At 39.3% G+C, this 24,977-nt stretch overlaps 1 protein-coding gene across 4 annotated transcripts in view; it reads right to left on the reverse strand.

The window, feature by feature from the left end:
- ITGB6 (integrin subunit beta 6) overlaps nucleotides 1-24,977 on the reverse strand; it is a 162,514-nt gene that overhangs the window by 20,741 nt on the left and 116,796 nt on the right. For all 4 annotated transcript variants that reach the window (XM_053918719.2, XM_053918718.2, XM_053918720.2 and 1 more), the window contains 4 exons: nucleotides 19,512-19,734; nucleotides 16,798-16,895; nucleotides 10,876-10,995; nucleotides 2,066-2,232 (listed from right to left, as the gene is read on the reverse strand). In XM_053918719.2, coding sequence (XP_053774694.1) covers nucleotides 2,066-2,232; nucleotides 10,876-10,995; nucleotides 16,798-16,895; nucleotides 19,512-19,734 — 608 coding nt within the window. The remainder of the gene's footprint in view (nucleotides 1-2,065; nucleotides 2,233-10,875; nucleotides 10,996-16,797; nucleotides 16,896-19,511; nucleotides 19,735-24,977) is intronic.

The raw sequence follows: 24,977 nt of genomic DNA on the forward strand, positions 1-24,977 counted from the left end.
TGCTATTGGGTTTTTTGGTGCCAACTTAACCATATTCTTTTGCCTGGTTGCCCTTCTAACCATGGCCAGGCATTTGCTTGACAGGTGGTGAGAGTTGCAACAGCTATGGCCAGGGGATCAGGTGAAGGTAACTGCCTCAGCACTTTGGCCTCATGGCACTGGGTTCTAAGTCACCAGACTAACCTGTCCAGTTGCATGTGACCTTGTTAGGGATGAATAAATTATATACTCATTGCAAATCCACAACTGACTTTCCTGAAGGGTTTTTTTAATTATGAAAAATACATAGATACACAAAAGAAGAGAAAAGCTGTCTAATGAACCTCTGCAGACCTATCACCCAGATTCAATAATTATTACGATTTTGCCACACTTACTTTACCTATCGCTCTCTCTCTTTCGGCTGAATAATTTCAAAGGAAACCCAGGCTTAGTTTTCTTTCACCCCAAAATCTGGATTACTTTTTTAACAAAGCCATCATGCCATTATATATCTAATTAAGTTAACCACAATACATTGCCATCATTTTTTTTTATTGTTATTCAATTACAGTTGTATGCCTTTTCTCCCCATCCCTCCACCCCACCCCAGGTGAACCCACCTCCCTCCCCCCTCTCCACCCTCCCCCTTGGTTTTGTCCATGTGTCCTTTATAGTAGTTCCTGTAATCCCCTCTACCCACTGTCCCCGCCCCCACCCCCTACCCCCGCCCTGGCTATTGTTAGATTGTTCTTAACTTCAATGTCTCTGGTTATATTTTGCTTGCTTTTTTCTTCTATTGCTTATGTTACAGTTAAAGGTGAGATCATATGGTATTTGTCCCTCACTTCCTGGCTTATTTCACTTAGCATAATGCTCTCCAGTTTCATCCATGCTGTTGCAAAGGGTATAAGCTCCTTCTTTCTCTCTGCTGCGTAGAATTCCATTGTGTAAATATACCATTGCCATCATTTTAATACCCAGTCTACACTAACTTTTTTCCAGTTGTCAAAAAAATGTACTTTTTTGATTCTTCGAATCAGGATCAACAGAAGATCCATTGCATCTGGTTGTTGTGTCTAAAGGCATCTTTAATGGGAAGGCAAAGTAGATAAAACTTTTTGTTGTCCTTTGTCCTATACCATATATGTGATTATTTCAAAAGAACTATATAAGACATAAGCATCCCTTATCAAGGTAAATTTATCCAAAACAGAAAATTCCATTTGCTTTAGGAATTGAAGATATCACTAAAGACTTAGAGAAAAAAGTGTTAACACCAATATATTTGGGCAGAAACCCCAAAGGAGCATTGTGTTTGCTTGTATTTGGTCCTGTGGTATTACTTGTTTTAGAATCAGCAATGTAGGATAATTACTATTAGCTAGCTGGACGCACGATTAGAGAGAGAGAGATGAAATTAAAACCATGAAATTGTTTCTATGGGCCTCTAGAAATGTAATTATCTCTCCTGTGGAAAAGAGACACAGAAAATTGGAGCCCTGTTCTGTGTTTGCTTACTGTAAAGAGGAGACACATAAATTATATCTATTGAGTACATATATTTAAAGGTTGATACCTTTGGGTTTTTTTTTTTAGGTAGCTGTTTGAAATTTATGCTATTCAGAAGGACTGGATAGTATTTTAAAACTCTTCTCAACTTTGCTTTGTAACCTATTATGAGTAATGTGCATTTCCATTGTAATCAGCATGAACAGTCTCGTACTCACGAACCTTATTCCATTAGCTATAACATAAATGTTTATGGGGTCCTCCTGGTGGTGAGAAACAAAATGCATGCCCTTGATGTCCCTAAGTAACTAACCAAGAAGTTTCATGAGACTCCAGAGTGGGGGAAAATCCCTCACCTCGGTGAGAGAAAAACATGTGCTGTGAGGGCCACCCGGGACCCAAGTAACGGACAGAAGCAGAACAGAGATCAAAGCTGTCGGGGAACTGGGGAGAGGAGCAGAGTAAGAACATGCCATTCTAACTCGCTTTTACAGCAGAAGAAAGCTGACTTCCTGCTTCTCCTACAAGACACTTTTTCCTGCAGACAAGGAGCCACCCCTAAGAGTTCACATACCGTTTGCCACTTGGCTTTTGACCTTTCTGCTTCAAATTTGGCCACTTCCTTACGATCATGAAACGACACAAGCAGCTTCCAGATGCACAGTAGGACAACCCCAATGAGCAGAATGGCCAGTGAGACCCCCAGCATGATCATGGGGATGTTTGGAGGTTTTGGACACTCTGGAAGCAAAGAAAGTTATATTAGAAAGATGGTACAATTAACATTTTAATAAGCATTTCTCATTAAATTTTCCAACCATGATTTTTCTCCCATAAAGGGAAAGTAGTAACACCTTAAGTTTTGCTGATTTTTAAAAAATGAGTTACTTGTTGTAAGATAGCCCTATTCTTTCAAAGTAGAACAGAAGATAAAGTAAGAGTTTGATTATTCAACGCAAATGGATATACACTTGAATGGCTGACTCAAAAAGATTTAGAATGCAAAAGAGTGAAAATTAATGCGCATAGAATATCTAACGGGCCATAAAGAAGACTGTAATTTAGTCACTAAAGATGGTCATTTCTGGGTGTACGATGAAGTAGAAACGGGATGAGTGTGTGTGCGCGCACACTTTTTAATGGATTGTTTTGAAACTGTCTAAGGGATTATATTCAAAATTATATAAAACCTGCCCTCTGAAAAGGTTACTTAAATAAATAAGCTGCTGCTTGTTTGTTTGTTTGTTTGTTTATTATGTTTTAATGGACAGAAGAGAATCACAGCTTTCAGTTTTATTTTACCTCTAACGCCTGAGGTCCTGGAACATTCCTGGGCTGGGGTCAGGAAAGTTGGGTTCCATTCCCATCTGATGTACAGCAACTGTCTAAACCCATCAAATCCTTCGATCTCTCTGAGGCCCAGGCCCCTCATCCGTAAAACAAAGGTGTGGGGCTTTGGTGTTCCCTTAACTTCCCGACAATAAGATTAAGCCAGGGGCTCATGCTTATTCAATCTACAGCTTCCTCAACGTCTCTCTCCCCCCAAGAGTCTGATTCAGTGGGTCTCGGATGCAGCCACTGATTTTTTATTACTTAAAGTATCCCAAGGGACTGTTATCTTCAGGGAAGTTTGGGGAATTAGATGTTTTGTATAGTCTTTTTAACTTGAACATTCTATGAAATGTTAGTTTGACTATTGATGATATTAATGTAATTTTCCAATTATAGATGAGAGAATGATTAATAATCCTTGCAATATGCCTGGGAGATGATACATTTCTCAATATGAAACATTATAATTAAGCTCTTCCCTCGCTTTCCTGGGGAAAATTCCATATAAAAATTATCATTAAATATCTGCTTCCCTCTGCAAGAAGTAACAAATCCATGGTATCTGGGGAGAAAATAAATCATGCTTACTTTACTTTAACTCCTAGTGCTTTTGGATATTTAACAAGGAGAATTATAGAACCAGGGCCACTCAGGCTACTTTCAAGGTAAGAATCTATTACTGATCTGAATTTGATCAGGACTAATGACCTCCTAACAGTGTGATGCCTGGTCTCACATACCTCTGTTACTTGGCAAAAATACCATGTAAAGAGATTATGCAGAAAGAAGTAAAGGAGCTAATGAAATAGCAACTACAGTATGAAGATCTAAAGACTGTTTCTGGCATAGCAATGAACCATAGCTGCTTCTAATAGGTTAGCAACACTACTGCAAACCAAAGCAGCAGGTTCCTGTCCATGAGGATATATACTGGCTACATCCTTGACTACAAACCGTCTGGGGTAGGGCATAGCATGCTCTTGCTTAAAGCAAGATGAATTAGGGCCATGAGCCAGAACGTGAATTAGGAAGGCTCTCCACTAGGGAATAAAAAAGGAGGAGCAGGCATGGCTTGGCGGAGATAATTATTTTAAGAATTTAGAGTCATTGGGAATGATACGTTTCTCCAGACGAGATCTTGGCCCACGTACCAAGTCAGGTATTACCCAGTAGAAAACCCTGGTAAGCGCTTGCCGAATTCCAAGGTCCTGAGTTTCTAATGCTGCCCGTCTGGTACCTGCCACATGTGGCTATTGAACACTAGAAATGTGACTTTTCTGAACTGTATTGTGCAAAACACACACTAATTTTGAAGACTTGGTATGAAAAAATGTAACCCTTCTTATTGATAAATTTTTATATTGATTATGTATACATTGAAATGACAATATTTTGGATATAGTAGATGAAATAAAACATTGTTATTAAAATTCACCTTTTTAACATTTTTATGCAGTTACTTGAAAATTTAAAATTATATATGTGGTTTGTATTAACATTTCCATTGGACAGTGCTTATCTAACATATTGATCTAACACACTTATATCTAACACGATATAAGATGCTGAAAGTATTTTGGGGATTCAAATATTTATGATTGTACAGCCAGTAGGAGGCAGTATAGCCCAGTAGTTAAGAGCGTGGACTCAAAGTAGCTCTCCAGTTCCATAACCAGTTCTGGGACATAATTGCTCCGTTAAACTTAGCAAATTATTTAAATTCTCTATGCCTTTTCATTACCTGTAAAATGGAAATAACAACAATACCTTCTTTATGTGGCTGTTGAGGGTGTTAAGTGAATTAATACATGCAAAGCAACTAAAATAATACCTGCTATGTGGAATTAATAAAGACTTAAGTGAGAGCTGCTATTATTATTACTACTACTACTACTACAAATTCACCCTTTCCCCTTTTCTAAACTCAAGACCTCAAGGGCTTGGAACCTCCAAGCTGGAAGTCATGGGTGTAGCATCCACACACACATCCCTGCCAGGAAGGGTCCCCAACTTTCATTATTTGTTTTAAAGACTTTATTTATTTATTTTTAGAGAGGGGAAGGGAGGGAGAGAGGGAGGGAGAGAAACAGCAATGTGTGGTTGTCTTTCACGTGCCCCTCACCAAGGACCTGGGTCACAACCCAGGCATGCACCCTAGACTAAGAGTCGAACCAGCAACCCTTTGGTTTGTAGGTCAGCAGTGGATCCACTGAGCCACACCAGCCAGGGCCCAAATTTCATTCTTGACTGGTCCCTTATGACTATGGCTCTTGTCCTCTGAAAGTTTTCCCAAATATAGGAAAAAAAGATGAGCAAACCTTTCCCTACACTTTTTCAATTTGTTTGGAGGACTTCGGGAATTCTCAGGCTCCACCTCCTCCTTTTCCATTTTGCCCCTTTTCTATCCAGTCCTCCCACCAGTGACCCTGGGAGTGTCTGGTCTTAAAACTGTGAGAGGGGACTATGGACTCCTGGGGATGGATTCTGCCCTCAGGCCCTAGGAGCTCCAGCCTGTCTAGGAATGGCAACACTTGCCAGGAAGGCAGCCTCCTTGGAGCTGTCGGTGACTCCTGTTAAGCCTCAAGGAGGTAACTTGTTCCTCACTTTTCCCTACTGCAAAAAAAAATAGCATAGGTAGAATAAAAAGCCTCAATAAAAAGGCATCAGGACATCTGAGTACTCTCGGAAAGACGGTATTTTGATGTGCCACTTGTGTTATGTGGAAGAATAAAAGGAAAAAACCCAACAGTTCAGTAATGAAGAGGCATTTAACAGCCAGAGACATGTCTCTCTCTCTCTCTCTCTCTCTTTCTCATACACAGACACACACACACACACACAGAGAAAATAAATAAAATAACATAAAAATTAAACCAGCTGTATACAAACACCCCGAATTAAAAACAGACCCTATTCTGGAAATTTGCTTTTTGGAACTTGTTTTTCCAATGAAATTAATATTATAAGGAATGGTTTTGATTTCAGACAAAGTTGCGAAAGCTGCTGCCATGGTCACAAACAGAGGGTGAGGGTATAACAGAAGAATTTGACTTTATAAAACAGACAATGAGACAGCAGGATTTTTTTTTTTGTGCTATAAAGTAATTATTCCTTGTAAAGCAGGATTCACCTTAACTTTTCTTAACTAATGGCCTCTATGATGCATTTTATACATTCATTTGAAAGAAGTCGATTTACATGAGATTCTCAAGAACAAGTCTCCAGGTGTGCTCTGCTCCCCTGAGCTTCAAGGTCATGGCCTTGCATCTTGCATTGTGACCGCCTCTAGTTCTCCCTGACCCTTAGCCCTGCAATGTGATATTTTTCTAATAATATTCTCTTGGTTGGTTTACAGCGTCTTGAACTTACTTTTTGGTTACTTTGGGATGCTTTGGTTTTTACACTGTGAAGTGATGGCAGTTTGATACTCTTGGTTTTGAACTCAGGACAATATTTTCTCAGCACACTGATGAGCAAGCACACACAACAAAACACGTGTGCCCTCTACCTTGCCCTTGCTGCTATTGTCTGGGGTGAGAACTTAGGCTCTGAGCTTTATGGAGGAGGAGGAGGAGGAGGTTGATGACAAGGTCTGGAAAGGTATAACTTAATGCAGCTGTCATTTCTGCTGGGAAGGGTTAGGACACATTCTTAACTGAAGATAGAAAAGGGGAGGCACCTGTGAGTATCAAAGAATGAGGACAGGGATGTTAGGGTACAGTCATTTGAAGGAGGTCTTGAAGCCATAGGTGTCAGAGTTGCCTGGGCTACACATTAGGCCTGCTGATTCAGGATGCAGGCAATCACCTGCCTCCCAGGTGAGTCTCATTCTCATTAAAGCTTAAGAACTTTTCAACAAAAGTATCTTTTCCTATTCTATTTTCTCTATGTAAACTTCTAATATAAACTTCTCTCTCCTCTTCACTGAAGATGTGACTTTTACTTGATGGTTTCCTGAGTCCCAAGCCAACTCCATGAGCTGGTGTAGATGAAAAGCTGCAGAAGCAATGGCCTCAGGTCACTTCCTTCCTCATTTTCTGCTTCATGTCTTTTTTGATTCAGCAATATCACTTAATGACCCATGACTCTAAGTTATGAACCGGTATATGTTTTATATGCATATTACATTTAACCCTTGAGTCAATCCTTAAAAGAAAGTATTATTCTTTTTCCCACTTTACAGATGAGGAAATAGAGACTCAGAGAGGCACATATCTTCCAGAAGGTCTAGCAGCTGTTCAGTGGTGGAGCAGGATTTGAGCCAAATTTTGCCTGATTCAAAACTCATTCTTGTGGATTGTTATGCTCCTTCCTGTTAGTCTTTTCTAAATACATACCGTTTGCTTACATTGAATTTAACATTTCTATATTTCATCAGCAAGCTTTCTGGGAGAGGATGATTGGTACAAATACATCCATGTTATCTGGCCTTCATAAAAGATATTGGAGGTAACAAACTCCTTTAGCTTTTTTCTGGGAAGCGCTTTGTTTCTCCTTTAATTTTAAATGATAGCCTTACTGGGTAAAGTAGTCTTAGTTATAGGTCCTTGATTTGCATATTTGAATATTTCATGCCAATCCTCTGAAATGTTTCTGTTGAGAAATCAGCTGACAAGTCTTATAGGAGCTCCCTTATAGGTAACTGTCGTTCTCTTGTGGCTTTTAAGATTTTCTCTTTGTCTTTAACCTTTGGCATTTTAATTATGATGTGTCTTGGTGTGGGCCTCTTTGTGTTCATCTTGTTTGGGACTCTGAACTTCCCAGAATTGTGTGTCTTTTTCCTTTACCGGGTTAGGGAAGTTTTCAGTCATTATTTTTCTTCAATCTTTATTGGAATTTTTTTTCATTACCATTTAGTCTCCTTATACCCCATCCCCAGCAATCACCACACGGTCATCCATGTCCATGAGTCTTTTTTCCCTTTTGCTTAATCCCTCCCCCCTCTCACCTCCCCCTTCACCTAGCTGTCATCCTGCTCTTTAGCCATTATTTCTTCAAATAGGTTATTGATTCCGTGCCCTCTCTCTTCTCCTTCTGGTGCTTCTATAATGTGGATGTTATTATGCTTCATGTTTCCCCAAAGGTCCCTTGAACAATTCTCAATTTTTAAATTCTTTTTTCTATTTGCTGCTTTGATTGGGTGTTTTCTGAGACCTTGTCTTTCAAATTGCTGACTCGATCCTCTGCTTCATCCAACCTACTGTTTATCCTTTCCAGGGTATTCTTCATTTCAGATATTGTATTCTTCATTTCTGACTGGTCCTTTTTTATGGCTTCTATATTCTTTTACATGCTGTTGAGCATCCATCCTTATAACCATTACTTTGAACTCTATATCTGATAAATTGCTTGCCTCCATTTCATTTAGCTCTTTTTCTACAGATTTCTTCTGTTTTTTTCTTCATTTGGGGCCTATATTTTTGTCTCCCCATTTTGGCTGCCTCTTTGTGATTGTTTCTATGTATTAGATAGATCTCCTATGACTCCCAGTCTTCATGGGGTGGACTTATATAGTAGGTACCCTGTGGGGTGCAGTGGTGCAGACTCCTTGATCACCTGGGTGGGGTGCTCCAAGAATGTACCTTGTGTGGGTTATGTGGGCCTTCCTGCTGTAAATGAGTCTTGATTACTATTGGCCCAGTCATGCATGGGATCAACCCTCAGGCTGGCTGACTGTTAGGCTCAACCCTGACCATGGCGTGCAAGCTTCCGTGTAAGTGTGGACCACACAAAGTGGAATTTGCCTTAGGAAGGCCTGGTGCCTGCCACAATCTTCCTTCGGATATGCCACTTGTGAACTAGCTTTAAAATTTAGAATTAGTGTTCGAAATTTTAGAAACACTTATTGGGTCCTGTTCTGATGTTGTCTAAAGCTGGCCACTGGGTGTATTTGTCCTGGGCCTCTTGGGAAGGACTCTGGTGCAGGACAATGTAGATGTTGCCTGTGACTGGCTCTCAGCAACCTTTTTGGAGCTACAAGCTACAAGTGCACAGGGGAAGGACCAAACTGTGCATCAAAGTTGACTTTTACCAACCCTGGGCCCGGAGGCACAGCATGGTACTGGCATAAAAACAGACATATAGATCAATGGAACAGAATAGAGAGCTCAGAAATAAATCCATAACTTTATAGTCAATTAATATTTGACAAAGGAGGCAAGAACATACAATGGGGTAAAGATAGTCTATTTAATAGATGGTATTGGGAAGACTGGACAGATACATGTAAACCCCCCCCCCCCCAAAACTTGACCACCTTCTTACACCATACACAAGAATAAATTCAAAATGACTTAAAGACTTAAGTGTTCAACACAAAACCATAAAATGCCAGGAGAAAACTTAGGCAGAAAAATCTCAGACATTGCTCATAGCGATATTCTTTCTGACATATTACCTCAGGCAAGGGAAGCAAAATAAAAAATAAACAAATGGGACTATATCAAACTAAAAAACTTTTACACAACAAAGGAAACCATCAACACAATGAAATGACACCCCACAGAATGGGAGAACATATTTGCCCATACATCTGATAAGGGGTAATATCCAAAATTTATAAAGACCTTATAAAACTCAACACCAATAAAACAAACACTCCAATTAAAAAATGGGCAAAGGACCAGAATAGACACATATCCAAAGAGGACATACAGATGGCCAATAAACATATGAAAAGATGCGCAATGTCACTAATCATCAGAGAGATGCAAATTAAAACCACAATGTGGTATCACCTCACACCTGTCAGTATGGCTAGCATGAGCGAATTAACAAACAACAAATGCTGGCAAGGATGTGCAGAAAGGGGAACCCTTTGCACAATTGGTGGGAATGCAGATTGGTGTAGCCACTGTGGAAAGCAGTATGGAATTACCTCAAAAATAAAAAATGGAACTATCTTATAACCCAGTGATTCCACTTCTGGAAATACATCCAAAGAACGCCAAAACACTAATTCTAAAGAACATAAGCACTGCTACGTTCAGCAGAGTTATTTACAATAGTCAAGATTTAGAAGCAGCCCAAGTGTCCATCAGTACATGAGTGGATAAAAAAGCTGCGGTACAGTTACACAGTGGAATACTACTCAACCCTGGCTAGGTGGCCCAGTTGGTTAGAGTTACGTCCCCAATACACAAAGATTGCAGTTTCCATCCCTGGTCAGAGCAGATACAAGAAACAACCAATGAATGCATAAGTAAGTGGAACAACAACTCGTCATTTCTCTCTCTACTTCTTTAAAATCAATAACCATCTGAAAGCCAGAAAGAAGGCCTAAATCAGCCAGCACCTTGATTTTGAACTTCTTAGCCTCCAGAACTGTGGAAAATAAATGTCTGTTGCTTTAAAAAATAAATAAATAAATAAATAATTTTTAAAGTTATAAAATGTTGACAAATACCCCCCACCCCCCAAAAAGAAAGAAATATTACTCTTTGCAGCAGCATAGAAGGACCTGGAGAACATTTTGCTGAATGAAATAAGCCAGTCAGAGAAAGACAAGTACCATATGATTTTACTCATATGTGGAATCTAATGAACAAAATGAACTGACAAGCAAAACAGAGATAGACCCATCGATAGTAGGCGGACAGATGTGGGTGGGGGCATTTGGGGGCTAGTTGGGGTTTGGAAGGCATGAGCATCAAGAAATAAAAGATAAAATACTCATGGACACAGACAATAGTGTAGTGACTGCTGGAGAGAGAGGGGTGGGGAGAGATGGGGGAGTGCATAGAGGGGATAAATGGTGATGGAAGGAGACTTGACTTGGGGTGGCGAACACACAGTACAGTGTACAGATGATATGTTGTGAAATAGTGCAACTGAAACCTGTATAATTTTGTTAACCAGTGTCACCACAAAAATTTTAATAAAAAAAAGAGAGATTGGAACATATCAAAACTTTCAGTCATTGGGAAAGTAGAGGCACTTCATCATAAATTTGGAAATGTCTCTCCTGGCAAGCCTCCAAAGTGTCTTTCTGGTTGTTTTCTCCCCTCTCATGTAGTATCACTTACCATTGACAATGGAAGGCATGCCACTCACCTTTCTCGTTAATGCTGTGAATGATGGTTTTTCCTTCATTATCTGTGGTTATTAGGAATGTAATAAGACATTCATTTTCTCCTTGAAGAGAACAGGAAACAGAACTATCCTTTGAGAAATCTATGGATAAAGGAATCATTCATTAGGTTAAATGAGTTTTCAAAAGAGATTTTTTTGAAGCAAAATAGTATTCAGTTTAATATGCAAATAGGAAATTCCAACATTGCAGAATAAGAACAGAAAAGGCATAGGATTTTTTTCCCACAAATTGAGGTTTTAGTTTCTACTCACATTCCAGAAAAACAGTTCCAGGTGTGGTCAATCAGGACTGACCATCAAATGCACCCATCAAACTAATGGGGGCAGGATTTCAATAGAGTGAAATACTTCAAGGCAGGTATGCTTAGCTGTCTTGGGAAAAGAATGGTCCTGACTATGGTAATGTGGGGGCTATATGTTCCTCTTGGCTGCAAGCATCTGGGAGGAAGCCTAGATTACATTTCAGAAAGAGATTACACAGTGCAAACAGATGCTGATACTTCTGTGGGGGCCTTTCCCACAATGGCATAGCCAAGATTGCTAGCCAGGTAAGTCACAACAGTAAATATAAATTAATATTAAGGAATGAAGACTGAAGTATTGTGTAGCTCAGGGGCCAGCAGGATAAAAGTAAAGCTCAGATAAAAGAAACCTGGGATGACAGTTTGCTTAACCATTCAGCATAGCCTCTTTCTTAATTAAAAAACAAAACAAAACAATCCAGTTTTCCTTAAATCTTTTCCAAATAGAAATTATTTTCTTACTTAGCTAATTCAAGAGGCAGAAAATTAATGTCATATCAAAAATTAAAAAGAGAGAAAAATGGTCAATCCAAGATATTAACACTATTTGTCAAAGATTCTAGTGGTCTGGTACTAATGCCAAAATTAGGTAGCATTTTCCCAGTTAAAAAACAACTTACTTAAAGTTTTCCTATCTTATAAGTTGGAGACTTTTCATGATACAGTTACATAAACATTTTTACTGAAACCTGTAAATAGAATGAGTTTTGTTATTAACCTAAAAGTTAGAACACATCCAATCTAAGTGTACTATGACACAATGGGTCAGAATGTTAAAACTGGGACTGTCCCAGAGAATCTTGGACATACTCTTGCTAAACTTGTAGGTTTTCTCATTAGCTTCAACATAAAAAAGTTTCAATGAAAGAGAATCTATATGTGTTGCTCTGATGCTAACAAAAAAATAGGCTGTTTTTTCATTCAGCAATGTCATAGCCATAGAAAGATAGAGATATTAAGTAGGTTTGCATTTAATGTCTAAGATAAAAACTTCATGTCAGGGTTTGTGAGAAGTATGCCTGTATTATCTATGAAAACAGGGACTAGTAAAATATTTAGTATTATTAATAAAATTTCAGATGATAGATTTAAGTGAAGTGTTTATGAATGTATTAGAAGCACCTGTGTACATAAGAATATTAAGCAATCTAATTACAAATCATTCTCATTTGGTCATTCCCAAATGTTTATGCAGAGCAAAGGAAATCACGAACAAAATAAAAAGACAGCTCACAGAACTGGAGAACATATTCACTGATATACCTGATAAGTGGTTGATATCCAACATTTATGAAGAACTTACAAAACTCAACACCAGGAAAAAAAAGCCCAAAACCCCCCTAAATAACCCAATTTTAAAATGGGTAAAGGCCTTGGATAGACACTTCTCCAAAGAGGACATACAGATGGCCAATAGACATATAAAAAGATGCTCAGTGTCACTAATCATCAGAGAAATGCAAAGTAAAACCACAACGAGACACCATCTCACACCAGTTAGAATGGCCATCATCTATAAATCAACAAACAATAAGTGCTGACCAGGATGTGGAGAAAGGGGAACTCTTTTGCTCTGTTGGTGGTATTGTAGACTGGGGCATCCACTGTGGAAAGCAGTATGGACATACCTCAAAACATTAAAAATGAATCTGCCTTTTGACCCAGTGATCCCACTTCTGGAAAAAATATATCCAAAGGAACTTTGAACACTAATTAGAAAGAACATAAGCACCCTTATGTTCATTGTAGCGTTATTCACAGTTGCCAAGATATGGAAGCAGCCCCAGTGCCTGTCAGTAGATGAGTGGATAAAACAACTATGGGACATTTACACACTGGAATTCTACTGGGCCATAAAAAAGAAGAGAATTTTACCCCTTGCAATAGTATGGATGGACCTGGAAAACATTATGCTATGTGAAATAAGCTTGTAAGAGAAAGACAAATACCTTATAATTTCACTCATATATGGAATCTAATGAACAAACTGAAATAGCAAGGAAAATGGGGACAGACTCGTAGATGGAGAGCAGGATGTCAGCTAGTGGGGGAATTGAGGGTTGGAGGGATTGAGCAGAAAGGAAAAAGGACTCATGGACATGGATAAGAGTGTGGTGATTGCTGGTGGAAGGGAATATAAGGTGGCTAAATGGTAATGGAAAACTACAATAAAGATTTAAAAAGTCCCCACCCCCCAAAAACAAGATATCTAATTACACACCATTCTCATTTGGTCATTCCCAAATGTTCATGATTATCTAAATCACCTGGGAGTTCTGAAAATATGGATTACAGAGATCCACCCCGGGCATTCGATTTGACAGATCAGTGGTATGCAGGGGCATTTGTATTTTAGTGAGTTGTTTAATAGTATTTTTAATAAGGTGGTTCTGATTAAGACGTTTGGGAACCTCCAGGCAACAGTTGATTAATGAAATTTGTATTATTTCACGTTTGATAGCAACAGACCTGCATATATATAATTCATACTTTAGTCATTTCTTAGATGGCCTTCAGCGCATGTCTGCCTGCCAAGGCCCTCCGATGAACTAAGATTCATAAGGTCTTGGGGAATATAATATGCCTTTTCCTGTTCGCTGTTTTTTTTCCTTCCCTCCTTCTCTCCACCACGACAGTGTACACCCACTCTGTTCCTCTCCAGCTTACTTAATGGAACATTTTATTCTCAGGTAGAAAATGTGTGGAGAGCTTATTACTGAACAATCTTTTCAGTAATATTAATCCTGCTTTTTTATTTTCTTTTAAATAGCTACACTGAAGCACAGGGAGGCTTAGTTTACTTGGCCAGGATTATTTAAGTTTTAATGGAACTGCTAATATGACCTTTAAGTCATGACTCCCTTCTTACTTTAATTAATTCACCACTCCTTTTCATGACGCTTCCAACTCTAGACGTGGCCTGTTTTACAGTGTTTGGGTATTACTGTAAAATGGTATTATTGAATGCATAATGAAAGGGTCCAGCTTGGGCTGGAGATTTGCATAATTAGCTGCTAAGGTTTTCTTTTGTTGTTTCTAAGAAATGAAACTTTCTTTTTTACCCACCTTTCTGAGTGCCAGCAGAGCTGTTCTAGAATAATACAATGAAAATAAGATCTCAGGCAGTCCAGGAAATCATACTTAGACAGAAAGGAAGAAATGTGAGAATGGGGGTGAGGAGGCCCAGGTCTAGCAAGGTCCAGGAGAAATGGGGAAAATATAAACCGTCTGTACCACTGAACCAAGATAATTATGTGTCTAAGACCTCTGCTCCAGGGCCAAGTCAGTAGTTTTCAGAGAAAAGTTTCCCAAGGAGGAAAAAAAAAAGGGTTCTGTGGTCAGATAAGACTGAGTACTTAGAAAACTGTGTTTATCACACAGCAACTTCCCTTTGCCTCTCCTGAAAATTTGCAATGCACGTGTAAATTAATGTGCAAAAGAACTCACAGGAGTTCTTCAAGAAAACAAAAGGCTTAGCTTCCCATCTCCAAAATGTATGTGACCATGGAGATTTATTTTGTTTGTTCAGCACTTTCAGAATTAGCATCTGATGGAACACATGGAACACACCGTGAGCAACGACGCTCTGAGTACATGGATGTTGGAGTAAATTAATGATGTCTCTTTCAGTAAAGTGAATTGAATAAAGTTAAACCACACATCCTTAGAAATGCTCTCACAAGTCATCACTGAGCAGTTGGGGAACAATTTATTCGGATTATAAAGTTATACTCATTTTATTCTCCATGTCTTTGTTGGGGAGGGTGAGCTGATAAAATACCGTGTGGAAGAGCAAATATGTTGTGATAATTCCAAGGAGATCTGATCAATAGCATAACTGGGCGAGTAACTTGAAATAGGACTTATAAACAGGCTCATTACAAAAGTGACTTTCCAATTTACAGGCTGACAATTACATATCTTTTTCAAATTCATCAAGATTAGTGTTTTTAAATTGTATTAGTAATCCAATTATTATTTTCAACTTCTGAGTTAGAAATAGTTGCATTCCCCTTTCTTGAAGATAATTTAGTCAATTACACAAAAAATAATGCAAATATTTTAAATGCCACTTGAGACCTAGTCTTCATCTCAAATCCAAGCATTTATGATAATGTACTGAGAAAACTGTTTTTAAATATAGGAATTCCCTGTTCCTGATTTACATGTTTCCAAGGTTCACTCCCTTTTTTCCCTTCAGCATATTAGATTTCCCATGCTGCTACTGAATTGAGTTCTAGTAATTTGCAGGGCATTTCCTACAATTTTCAATCATTTCTTGGGCATGCTCAGTATATCCCAGATGTTTTCTGTGAAATGAAGCCAGAATGATATGCGGAGACTTTGTGCTAGTTACGAATGTGGACAGGCCACGAATGCCACTTTACTCAGTGCTTTTGGGGTACCTTGCCTTTGTTATTAGTATAAGGTACACACCATTTTGTCCAATATACAGCTATTTGACATATTTTTCTTTAGTTAACGGAAGAAATGCAGACGAGGGGTTTTATGAGCACTAATCGTACCCTCTGTATGGGGTTACTCAACTGTGCACAGTCAGAAATCTCAATTTCGAAACAATATAGGTAATTTTCAAAACAATATAAATGTCACTAACTTATTTCTCCTTGAAAATGGATTAATTTTTGTATTCTAATTCCCTCTATTCCAGACACATATCCTAGAGGGTCGTGAATTAGTGTCTTGATTATGCCACTCCTCCTGAGATACGTCTTGGTGGCCCTCTGAAGCGCGCCGAGCAGCTGTTCTCGGAGCAGCGGGATAATGCAGAGGGTCTGTGATGACGGAAAAACCCGTTCCCCCAGACTGTCCCTTCAGGAGCAGTCAGTCATCTTCTTGGTTTTAATGCTCACAAATTATCTTTTAAATGGCCTTCCCAGCTAAATACCGCCCATTTAAATATTTGAGATGTCAATTTGCCAGTAAAAAAAATCATTACATTTAAAAATGACAGGCGAAAAGCAAGAGCAGGGATTGCTAAGCAGTTAAAGGTAACAGGCTCTTCTGGTATTTGGGGGTGAGACAATGGGGAGTTAAGGGTGGTCATGCAATGCTCATGTGTGGAAAGTTGGGAGTGAAAGCATTCAGAGGGGGGAGGAAAAGTGGTCCCTAATGGGACCCCAGCAACTGCCTGGTGTCTGAGGGCTTATCAAGAAACTCAAGCTACACCCTGCACTGTCCTATTTTGAAGTAAGGCAATCAGATGATAGAGGACGGTTTCAGGCTTGGGGGGTTAACATTCAGACTTGTCTTCAAGGTTCTTCTTTCTAATTCAAACAATATAGCGTTCTGGAATTCTCTACAATTGCATTTGTAAGCAGAGGTGAACTTGCAAACAGAGCTGAAGTCAAATGAAATAGCCTTGACTTAAAAATTCTTGTATCACCAACCATCAAGATTTAGCCTTATGGAATACATTTCCCTTTAATAACTAGAATGAGTGAACTAATGCTGTGGTACAAATGCAGTCAAGCTACCGAACATCCAAAATTGTAGCACAGAGTTTCTGCCTCTCAGGAACTATGTAAAGAAAAGGAAAGAGGTTTAAGACAAGGAGAACCTTCTTCTTCATTGATGGTCACGCCAGCTAGTTTACATTTGTCAGCACATTCTTCTCGGGCCTGGACATCTTCAGACAGGTGGCATTCAATGCAGCTCCTGTGAACATCATTCAACAGAGTTTATCAGTTCACGTCGGCAGCTGGGATATTGCTTTACTGCTGTAGCGGTGATTTATGCTATAGGAGTGTCTCCTACAGGACAGTGCCTTTTGTTACTTTCAGAAGATAGTTGGGTGATGTCCAAGAGGAAGCCGCTTTATTCTGATTTCCACTCAGTAATCAATGTTCCCTGAGCCAGCCTTGATAATAATTAGTAACCTCATTTATCTCTAATGATGGCTTAAGCTTAAAAAAAAAAGTCAATTAAAAAGCCTCCTAATTATTTTGGTATTTGATTTAGTTATGTTTTCATTTTTGATTTTCCTGGGAAGAGTTTATGCTGCTGAAATGTAATTATAGATTAGACAAAGTTTGAATTTCTTAACAGAAGTGGTCCATACAAGAACTCATATATGTCATGAATGATTATTGAAAAAAAGAATTCACTTTTCTATGATTCTCTTAAGTTAATCCAAACAGTGACAGGGGTATTTTCAAAAGCTGAGATTACAGCCTGGATCCTCATTAACGCAGGCATTTTAATAAAAGATCGCTACTTACAGAAAAGTGTATTTCTAAGAGCATAGCCCAGAAATTACGTTATTGTAATGATGTCTATATAACAAAGTAAAACTTGGACCCTGAATTAACCTTATGCTGAAAATCACTTTACAAATAGATGGTATGTGGAGCAAGCCAATACAGGAAGAGTTTTCTTACTGTGGGCATGGTGCCTCTCTCTTCCCCGGCCATGGAAATGCACACTCTTCTAAGTGTACGTTCCCCGCCCTCAGCCATGTCTTGTCACATCTCAGCTGAAACCTCACTTCCTTAGGCAAGTCTTCCACGACTCTTACCAGTTAGTTCCCTTACAGTGGATGCCTCTGAGTTCCTCTGAAGGAAGGGCTTGAGAGCAGCAATCTATGTGGAAGTGGGGATAGAAGTCTTGTCTGAAACTTTCCTTGCATTGTATGCATATTGCATTTACCTAAGTTCTTTATTTATTTGGGGTGGCTTTGCAGGGTGTTGCTGGAGATGGTGGAAGCCCTGGGACCCTCTGCCCCTTTGTGCGTCTCGCTGACGGCTGCCAGGCCAGTCTGACGGGCCTGTCTCCTGCCACGCATGGAGTTTCTGCCATAAAGCACCTTATATATCTCCTATTGTAAGCCCGGGTGTCATCATAATTACTTTTGTTTTTTAAATGTTATTGTTCAATTACAGTTTATATACAATATTATTTTGTATTAGTTTCAGGTGTACAGCATAGTGGTTAGACAATCACATACTTTCACAAAGTGTTCCCCCTGATGTTTTCAGTACCCTAATCATGATTACTTAAAAAAATATGTGCTTTTCCCACTAGATTCTCAGCACCAGTGACGGTAGGAGCTATAACAGTTTTAGTCATCACTCCATGTCCATGGCCTAACACGGTTCCTGGCACACGACCGTGCACCTCCTTGTAATGAATGCGGGAATGAACAAATGGAAGCATGGACTCGCTCCCAAACTAACATGAACACCACAGAGATCGCTGCAATCAACCCGATTCCTCATATTTAAACTACTTTGATTATTCATTGCTTATCTTCTGAACCAGATTTGAGATTGAGTCATGTTTACACAGAAGACAAGATATAAAAATAATAGAAGAGACAACTTAAAAAGACATTTTACATTAAATTCTATTCAGATAAGTCTATGTCCCCATCCTCTTGGCATATGTCCGGGCACAGTGAAGGAAGTTTTAACACCTGAATGGTGAGTAACCACTGAGCAAATGTGGGTTTTCTTCATTCATGTTGGAAATGCAAATGCCACCGCTTTGGGTACCAGAGTTAATGAAAATATGAGCTGTTTAAACATCTTGGCTGCACAATGCATCATACACTGATGTCACTAACAGCCAATTGGGAGACTTGTTTCACTTAACCTACAAGTGTTGCCCCACTTCCATTAAGAAGTTAGCTGCCAACCAAAGAAATAGTTTCTTTTCTGAAGAATAAGAAAGTATGTGCTGTTTTTGTTGTTGTTCATATGGTATAAAAGGAAATATAAACCCCAATAGTTATACAGAATGACAACCAAAGGAAGATGCCAAAGAGCATAATTGGTAAAGAAGAGGAAAGAAACTGAAAGCCAAGATTGTCTTTCTGCCTCTTGGCCTCCATGGGTCTGTAGATAAGAATGAATCAGTAAGGTTAGGCTTATAACCTTCTAGATAAGAAAGAAGCTTATCTGTTTCCCCTGAGGAAGTACTGAATGTAGGTGTCCTCCGTCTACCCCCAGGGTATTCCTTATGTGTGACTGGCTTTGTAACCGAGAGGCTATCTGATGTTATCAGTGTGAGACATCAGCTCAGCTTCCCTCGATGGTCTCTAGCAGGAATGTGACATTGTGGCCCTGGGTAATCAGGACTGAGAAAGAGGGGAGTGAAGGACTGGTGTTCCAGGCTGATGATCACAGGGGCCAACTGGGCTTATGCATTTTGATGGATGCTTGGAGACCAAACCCAGCGAAAGCAATCTGACCTCTGAGTTTATCAAATGTTATTATGACTTTGATCATCATGAAATATATGGACAAAAGGGACTGAAGAAAGTAGAGACATTACCGTTTAGAGTTACAGAGATCCCCACAGGTAGGACAACGTTCACAGGTCAGCCCTGAGGCTCCGGGGTGCGTGCAAACACATTTGCCACAAACGCAGTCCCCTCGCCCACTGCAGAGCACCCCGTCTTCAGAGGTGCACGAGTCCATACTGGTTGTGCAGTTGCAGTACTCGCCCGTCCAGCCAGCCCTGCATACGCATTCGCCACAGTCACAGTCGCCATTATCTGTAAAACAAAATGCCCTGTGTTTCTTAGGGTCAAAACCTCTTTCAAATTTTTGGGACCATCTTTTCTGTTTGCCTTCAAACATCGTCAAAGTGACCGAAGAAAAAAATGAGAAAAAAAATGAGTGTGAATGGGGAGAAAAAGGCAGTGAGAACAGATGTTTTATGGAATATGTTTTGCTAGCTGTGTATATTTATTGACCTGGCCTCTTAACTGAAGACCAAGTTGATTACCTGATGTTGTATTAAAGAGAATTCATAGCCAGATGAAAGGAGATATTTGCTCTCACAATATTTTGTTTTAAGGTAAGGTGCCATAGAATAGAGATCCAAGACAGACCTGGAAAATACCCCATCTCTACAACACTCAAGCTCAATGATCATGAAAACCTCATCTATAAAATAGAAAGAATAAGATCTGCTTCCATGGTTGTGGTCAGATGAGACGAGGTGTCAATCTCCTAGCTCTACATTCACTCATTAGATGTCCTACAGATATCTAGTGAGTGCTCAACAAATTTGTTTATTTAACAAATTTTAACTGAGCATATATCATGTGCCAAAGATTGCATTAGGCACAAAGACACAAAATTAAATAAGACAAGGTCGCTGAGCTTATAGTCTAGTGTTAGGAGACAGACAAATAAATATTACTATTACTAAATACAATACAATGTGATAATTATTATATTCACAGGGGAAGAGTTTCCGAATTAGACTAGAGATCTGGGGGAAGTTTCCAGAGGAAGTAATGCTTGAGCTGAGTGTGGATGATAAAGATAGAAGATAGAAGAGAATTACATGCATTCTAAGCAGAGGAAAAAACGCATAGATTTATACCAGAAGTGTGTCATTGTGTGACCTGCTTAATACCCACGGTAGTTTCAGGTGGATAGGGCCAAGGGTGGGGCAGAAGGGGAGGCAGGGAGGAGAGAAAGTCTGCAAAAAGTCAGAAATCGCATCACGTAAAGCTTTATGGACTAAAGAAAGAACTTTTGTCCTGAAAGTTATGGAATTTTAAGCAGGGGAGAGACCTGAACAGATAGATATGTGTCTAGAAATGTCCTGGCATCAGTAGAGAGGGTCAAACTGGAGACAGGAAAACCAGTTAGGAAGATTTAAGACCCTGGGGCTTTGGGAATGGAGAAGAAAGGGCATGCAATCAGGCACTGCTGGGCTGCTCAGGATGTGGGTGTGATTGGTGCTGGGTGGAGGGGGAGAGGAAGAGATAGAGGGATGAATAGCCCCAGGTGATCAGACTGAACTGCTAAGTGGGTGGTGCAGATTTTCACTGATCTAGAATGAAAGTTGCCTCACCTCTGCCTTGTCCCCGGGGCCTGACATAGAGTAGCGCTTAATTATTGAATGAATACACTGTTCTGAAGCAGATGAGGAAGAGAAGCTTTGAGTGTGGACAAAACAAGGTCACTTCTGCTTCTGTTGCGTTTGAGGGACCTGTAGGACATCCTAGTCAGCAGTTAAATATAGTTAAACTTTGAACAACATAGGGGTTAGGGATGCCAACCACACCCTTTCCCCTCACATAGGTGAAAATCTGCATATAATTGTTGACTTCCATAGAACTTAACTAGTAATAGCTTACTGTTGACTAGAAAGAAACCTTATTGATAGCACAGGTAGTCAATCAACACATGTTGTGTATATGTGTTATATAGTGTATTCACACAATAAAGTAAGCTAGAGAATATAAAATGTCATTAAGAAAGTCATATGGAAGAGAAAATACATTTACAATATTTACTGAAAAAAATCTACATATAAGTGAACCCACACAGGTACATAGGAGAGGCGGTGGTGGGTGAGTGCGAAGATCTAGAGCAGATAGCCAGAATCCTGGCCCAAGTACTTCCTGGCTAAGTGAACTTGGGGAAATTACTTAAGCTTTCTGTGCCTTAGTTTCCATCATCAATAAAGAGGAATTATTAATATCTACTTGATAGGATTATTATTAAGATTATATAAGATAATATGTAACAGTGTTTGGAATAGTTCATGGCCCATAAAAGCAGTAAATAAATGTAAGTTAGTATCCTTATTCCTAAAAACTATTCAGTAGGAAGAACTTGAAAACAAAATTATCCATCAGTAATAAAACTCCTGTAATTGTACTGAAAACCAAAAATATGTAAAAGAAATCACAAGTGAGACAGGTTTTTACTGAGAGGAGACACTACTATATTCACTGTACAAAGAAGTGTTCTGGGTTTCCTCTTGTAAACCTTCATCTAGCAGGGAGTGACGTTTCTGTATTTATGTCCTGGCTTTAGGCTGAAGAGCTTTGAGGTAGGAAATCATAGTAAGGCAGAAGATAGTCAGGAAGGAGGAAACTCCAGAGGTTAAGCCCCAGGGTTAAGACAAAGGATATTGATACAGGACAGAGACCCTGTTCTAAGACCGGTTGTTCCCACTCAATGGAAAAGCACCAAATCATGGTGAATCATGAATGCACCCATGAAGAAGATGCTACATGACCCCTGCTTCATTATAATAAGTTAACATAGTGAGACCCCCTTCCCCAGTGGCCAATCAAGGAAAATCATGAGAGAACACATGCACAGCAGCTTTAAAATAAGGTAACTACTTGTACATGCATAATAAAACCCTCCCAAAACTAGCCAGGAAATATCTGCCCTATAAGAATAGAATCTCTCCAGCCCCTGAGGTCAATCTCGGCTCAGAGAGGGCCCCCTCCCATGTTCTATGGAGTGTACTATCACTTAATAAATCTGCTCTCTTTCTGCTATAAACTCTCTGTGTGTTTTGTTCAATTCTTTGTCCATGATCACCAAGATCCTGGTTAACTGTGCCCTCCTGTGACAATAGAACAAAGGAGAAAGCCAAAAAGATTTTGAAGTTGGATTCTTATATATGCAAAAATACATATGTAAGACTTTCAGCCAAGATGGAGGAATAGGTAGATACATTGTGCCTCCTTGAACAACCAAAAGAAGGACAACAATAAATTTAAAAACAAAAATAACCAGAACTGCTAGAAAATCAAACTGTATGGAAATCCAACAACCAAAGAGTTAAAGAAGAAACATTCATCTAGACCAGTAGGAGGGGCAGAGATGGGCAGCCAGGCTGAGAGGACTCGCAGCAAGGTGGCGGGCTGGTGGAGTGTACGGTCCCACATTTGTGTTTGGATAAACTGGGAGGAACAACTGGGGAATGAAACAGACCATACAAGCCAAGTTTCCAGCACCAAGAAATAAAGCCTCACAACCTCTGACCGAAGAATGCTGTGGGGGTTGAGGCGAAGGGAGAAACTCCCACCCTCACAGAAGAGTTCATTAGAGAGACCCACAGGGTCCTAGAACATACACAAAACCAACCGCACACCCGGGAGTCAGCATTTGCTTGTGGGTAGCGGGGAAGTGACTGAAAGCCAGTTGAGAGCCAAGCAAGTGGCACTGATCCCTCTTGGACCCCTCCCCAACATACAGTGTCACAATGCAGTGATGTTGGTTGTCCTATCCTGGCAAATACCTAAAGCTCCTCCCCTTACTATGTAACAGGTGTGCTGAGACAAAAAAAAAAAAAAAAAAAAAAAAAGGCCCAAATGAAAGAACAGATCAAACCTCAAAAAAAAAAATGCAACTAAGAAGAGATAATGAATCTATCAGATGCACAGTTCAAAACACTGGTGATCAGGATGCTCACAGAATTGGTTGAGTATGGTCACAGAATAGAGGATAAAGTGAAGGCTATGAAAAGTGAAATAAAGGAAAATGTGCAGGGAACCAACAGTGAACAGAAGGAAACCAGGACTCACATCAATGGTTTGGACCAGAAGGAAGAAATAAACATTCAACCAGAGCAGGATGAAGAAAGAATTCAAAAAAATAAGGGGAGGCTTAGGAACATCTGGGACAAATTTAAACATTACAACATCCAAATCATAGGGGTGCCAGAAGGAGAAGAGGAACAGCAAGAAATGGAAAGCTTACTTGAGAACATAATGAAGAAGAACTTCCCCAATCTGGCAGAGGAAATAGACTTCTAGAAAGTCCAGGAAGCTCAGAGAATCCCAAAGAAGTTGGACCCAAGGAAACACACATCAAGGCACATCATAATGAATTTACCCAAGATTAAAGATAAGGAGAGAATCTTAAAAGCAGCAAGAGAAAAGGAGACAGTTACCTATAAAGGAGTTCCCATAAGACTATCAGCTGATTTCTCAAAAGAAACCTTGCAAGCAAGAAGGGGCTGGAAAGAAGTATTCAAAGTCATGAAATGTAAGGACCTACATCCAAGATTACTCTATCAGCAAAGCTATCATTTAGAATGGAAGGGCAGATAAAGTGCTTCCCAGATAAGGTCAAGTTAAAGGAGTTCATCACTCAGCCCTTATTATATGAAATGTTAAAGGGACTTATCTAAGAAAAAGAAGATGATCAAAAATATGAACAGTAAAATGACAACAAACTCACAACTATCAACAACTAAACCTAAAAAAAACAAAAACAAACTAAGCAAACAACTAGAACAGGAACAGAATCACAGAAATGAAGATCACATGGAGGGTTATTACAGGGGAGGTGGAGTGGGGAGGTTGGGGGAAAAGGTACAGAGAATAAGAAGCATAAATGGTAGGTACAAAATAGAGAGGAGGAGGTTAAGAATAGTGCAGGAAATGTAGAAGCCAAAGAACTTATATGTACGACCCATGAACATGAACTAATGGGGGGAATGCTTGTGGGAGGTGGGGTGCAGGGTGGAGGGGAATAAAGAGGGGAAAAATGGGACAACTGTAATAGCATAATCAATAAAATATATTTAAAGGAAAAACATACATACATGCTAAAGGCATATATCTGTAATAAAAGATAAGAGTTGAAATTTATATGTAATATGTATGAGCACAAATATATATTTACACACACTAAAAAGACATATAGTTTGCTAATGAAAGATAAGAGTTGAAATTTATCTGCATCCATAACATTAAGACATATTCCAATTGCATTTCGTAACCTATTTAATTCATAATTGAACTAATTAATTCAAAGCTAAGAATAGTTAGGTGATTTAGGCCAAACCATTACTATATGTAAGTTATCCTCTAAACTACAATTGCTTTTTGTTCTTCCTCAGCAAAGGAGGAAATTTATTTGCATGATAGGGAGAGACTGCTATAGTGAAGTTTATCCTCAAAAATAAATACGATTTATGAATATTGTCAAGTGAAATGTGCATCTCCAGATGCTTTGAGAATGCCCA

The sequence above is a fragment of the Desmodus rotundus genome, chromosome 2 (assembly GCF_022682495.2).
Source record: "Desmodus rotundus isolate HL8 chromosome 2, HLdesRot8A.1, whole genome shotgun sequence".
Taxonomy (NCBI): Eukaryota; Metazoa; Chordata; class Mammalia; order Chiroptera; family Phyllostomidae; genus Desmodus; species Desmodus rotundus.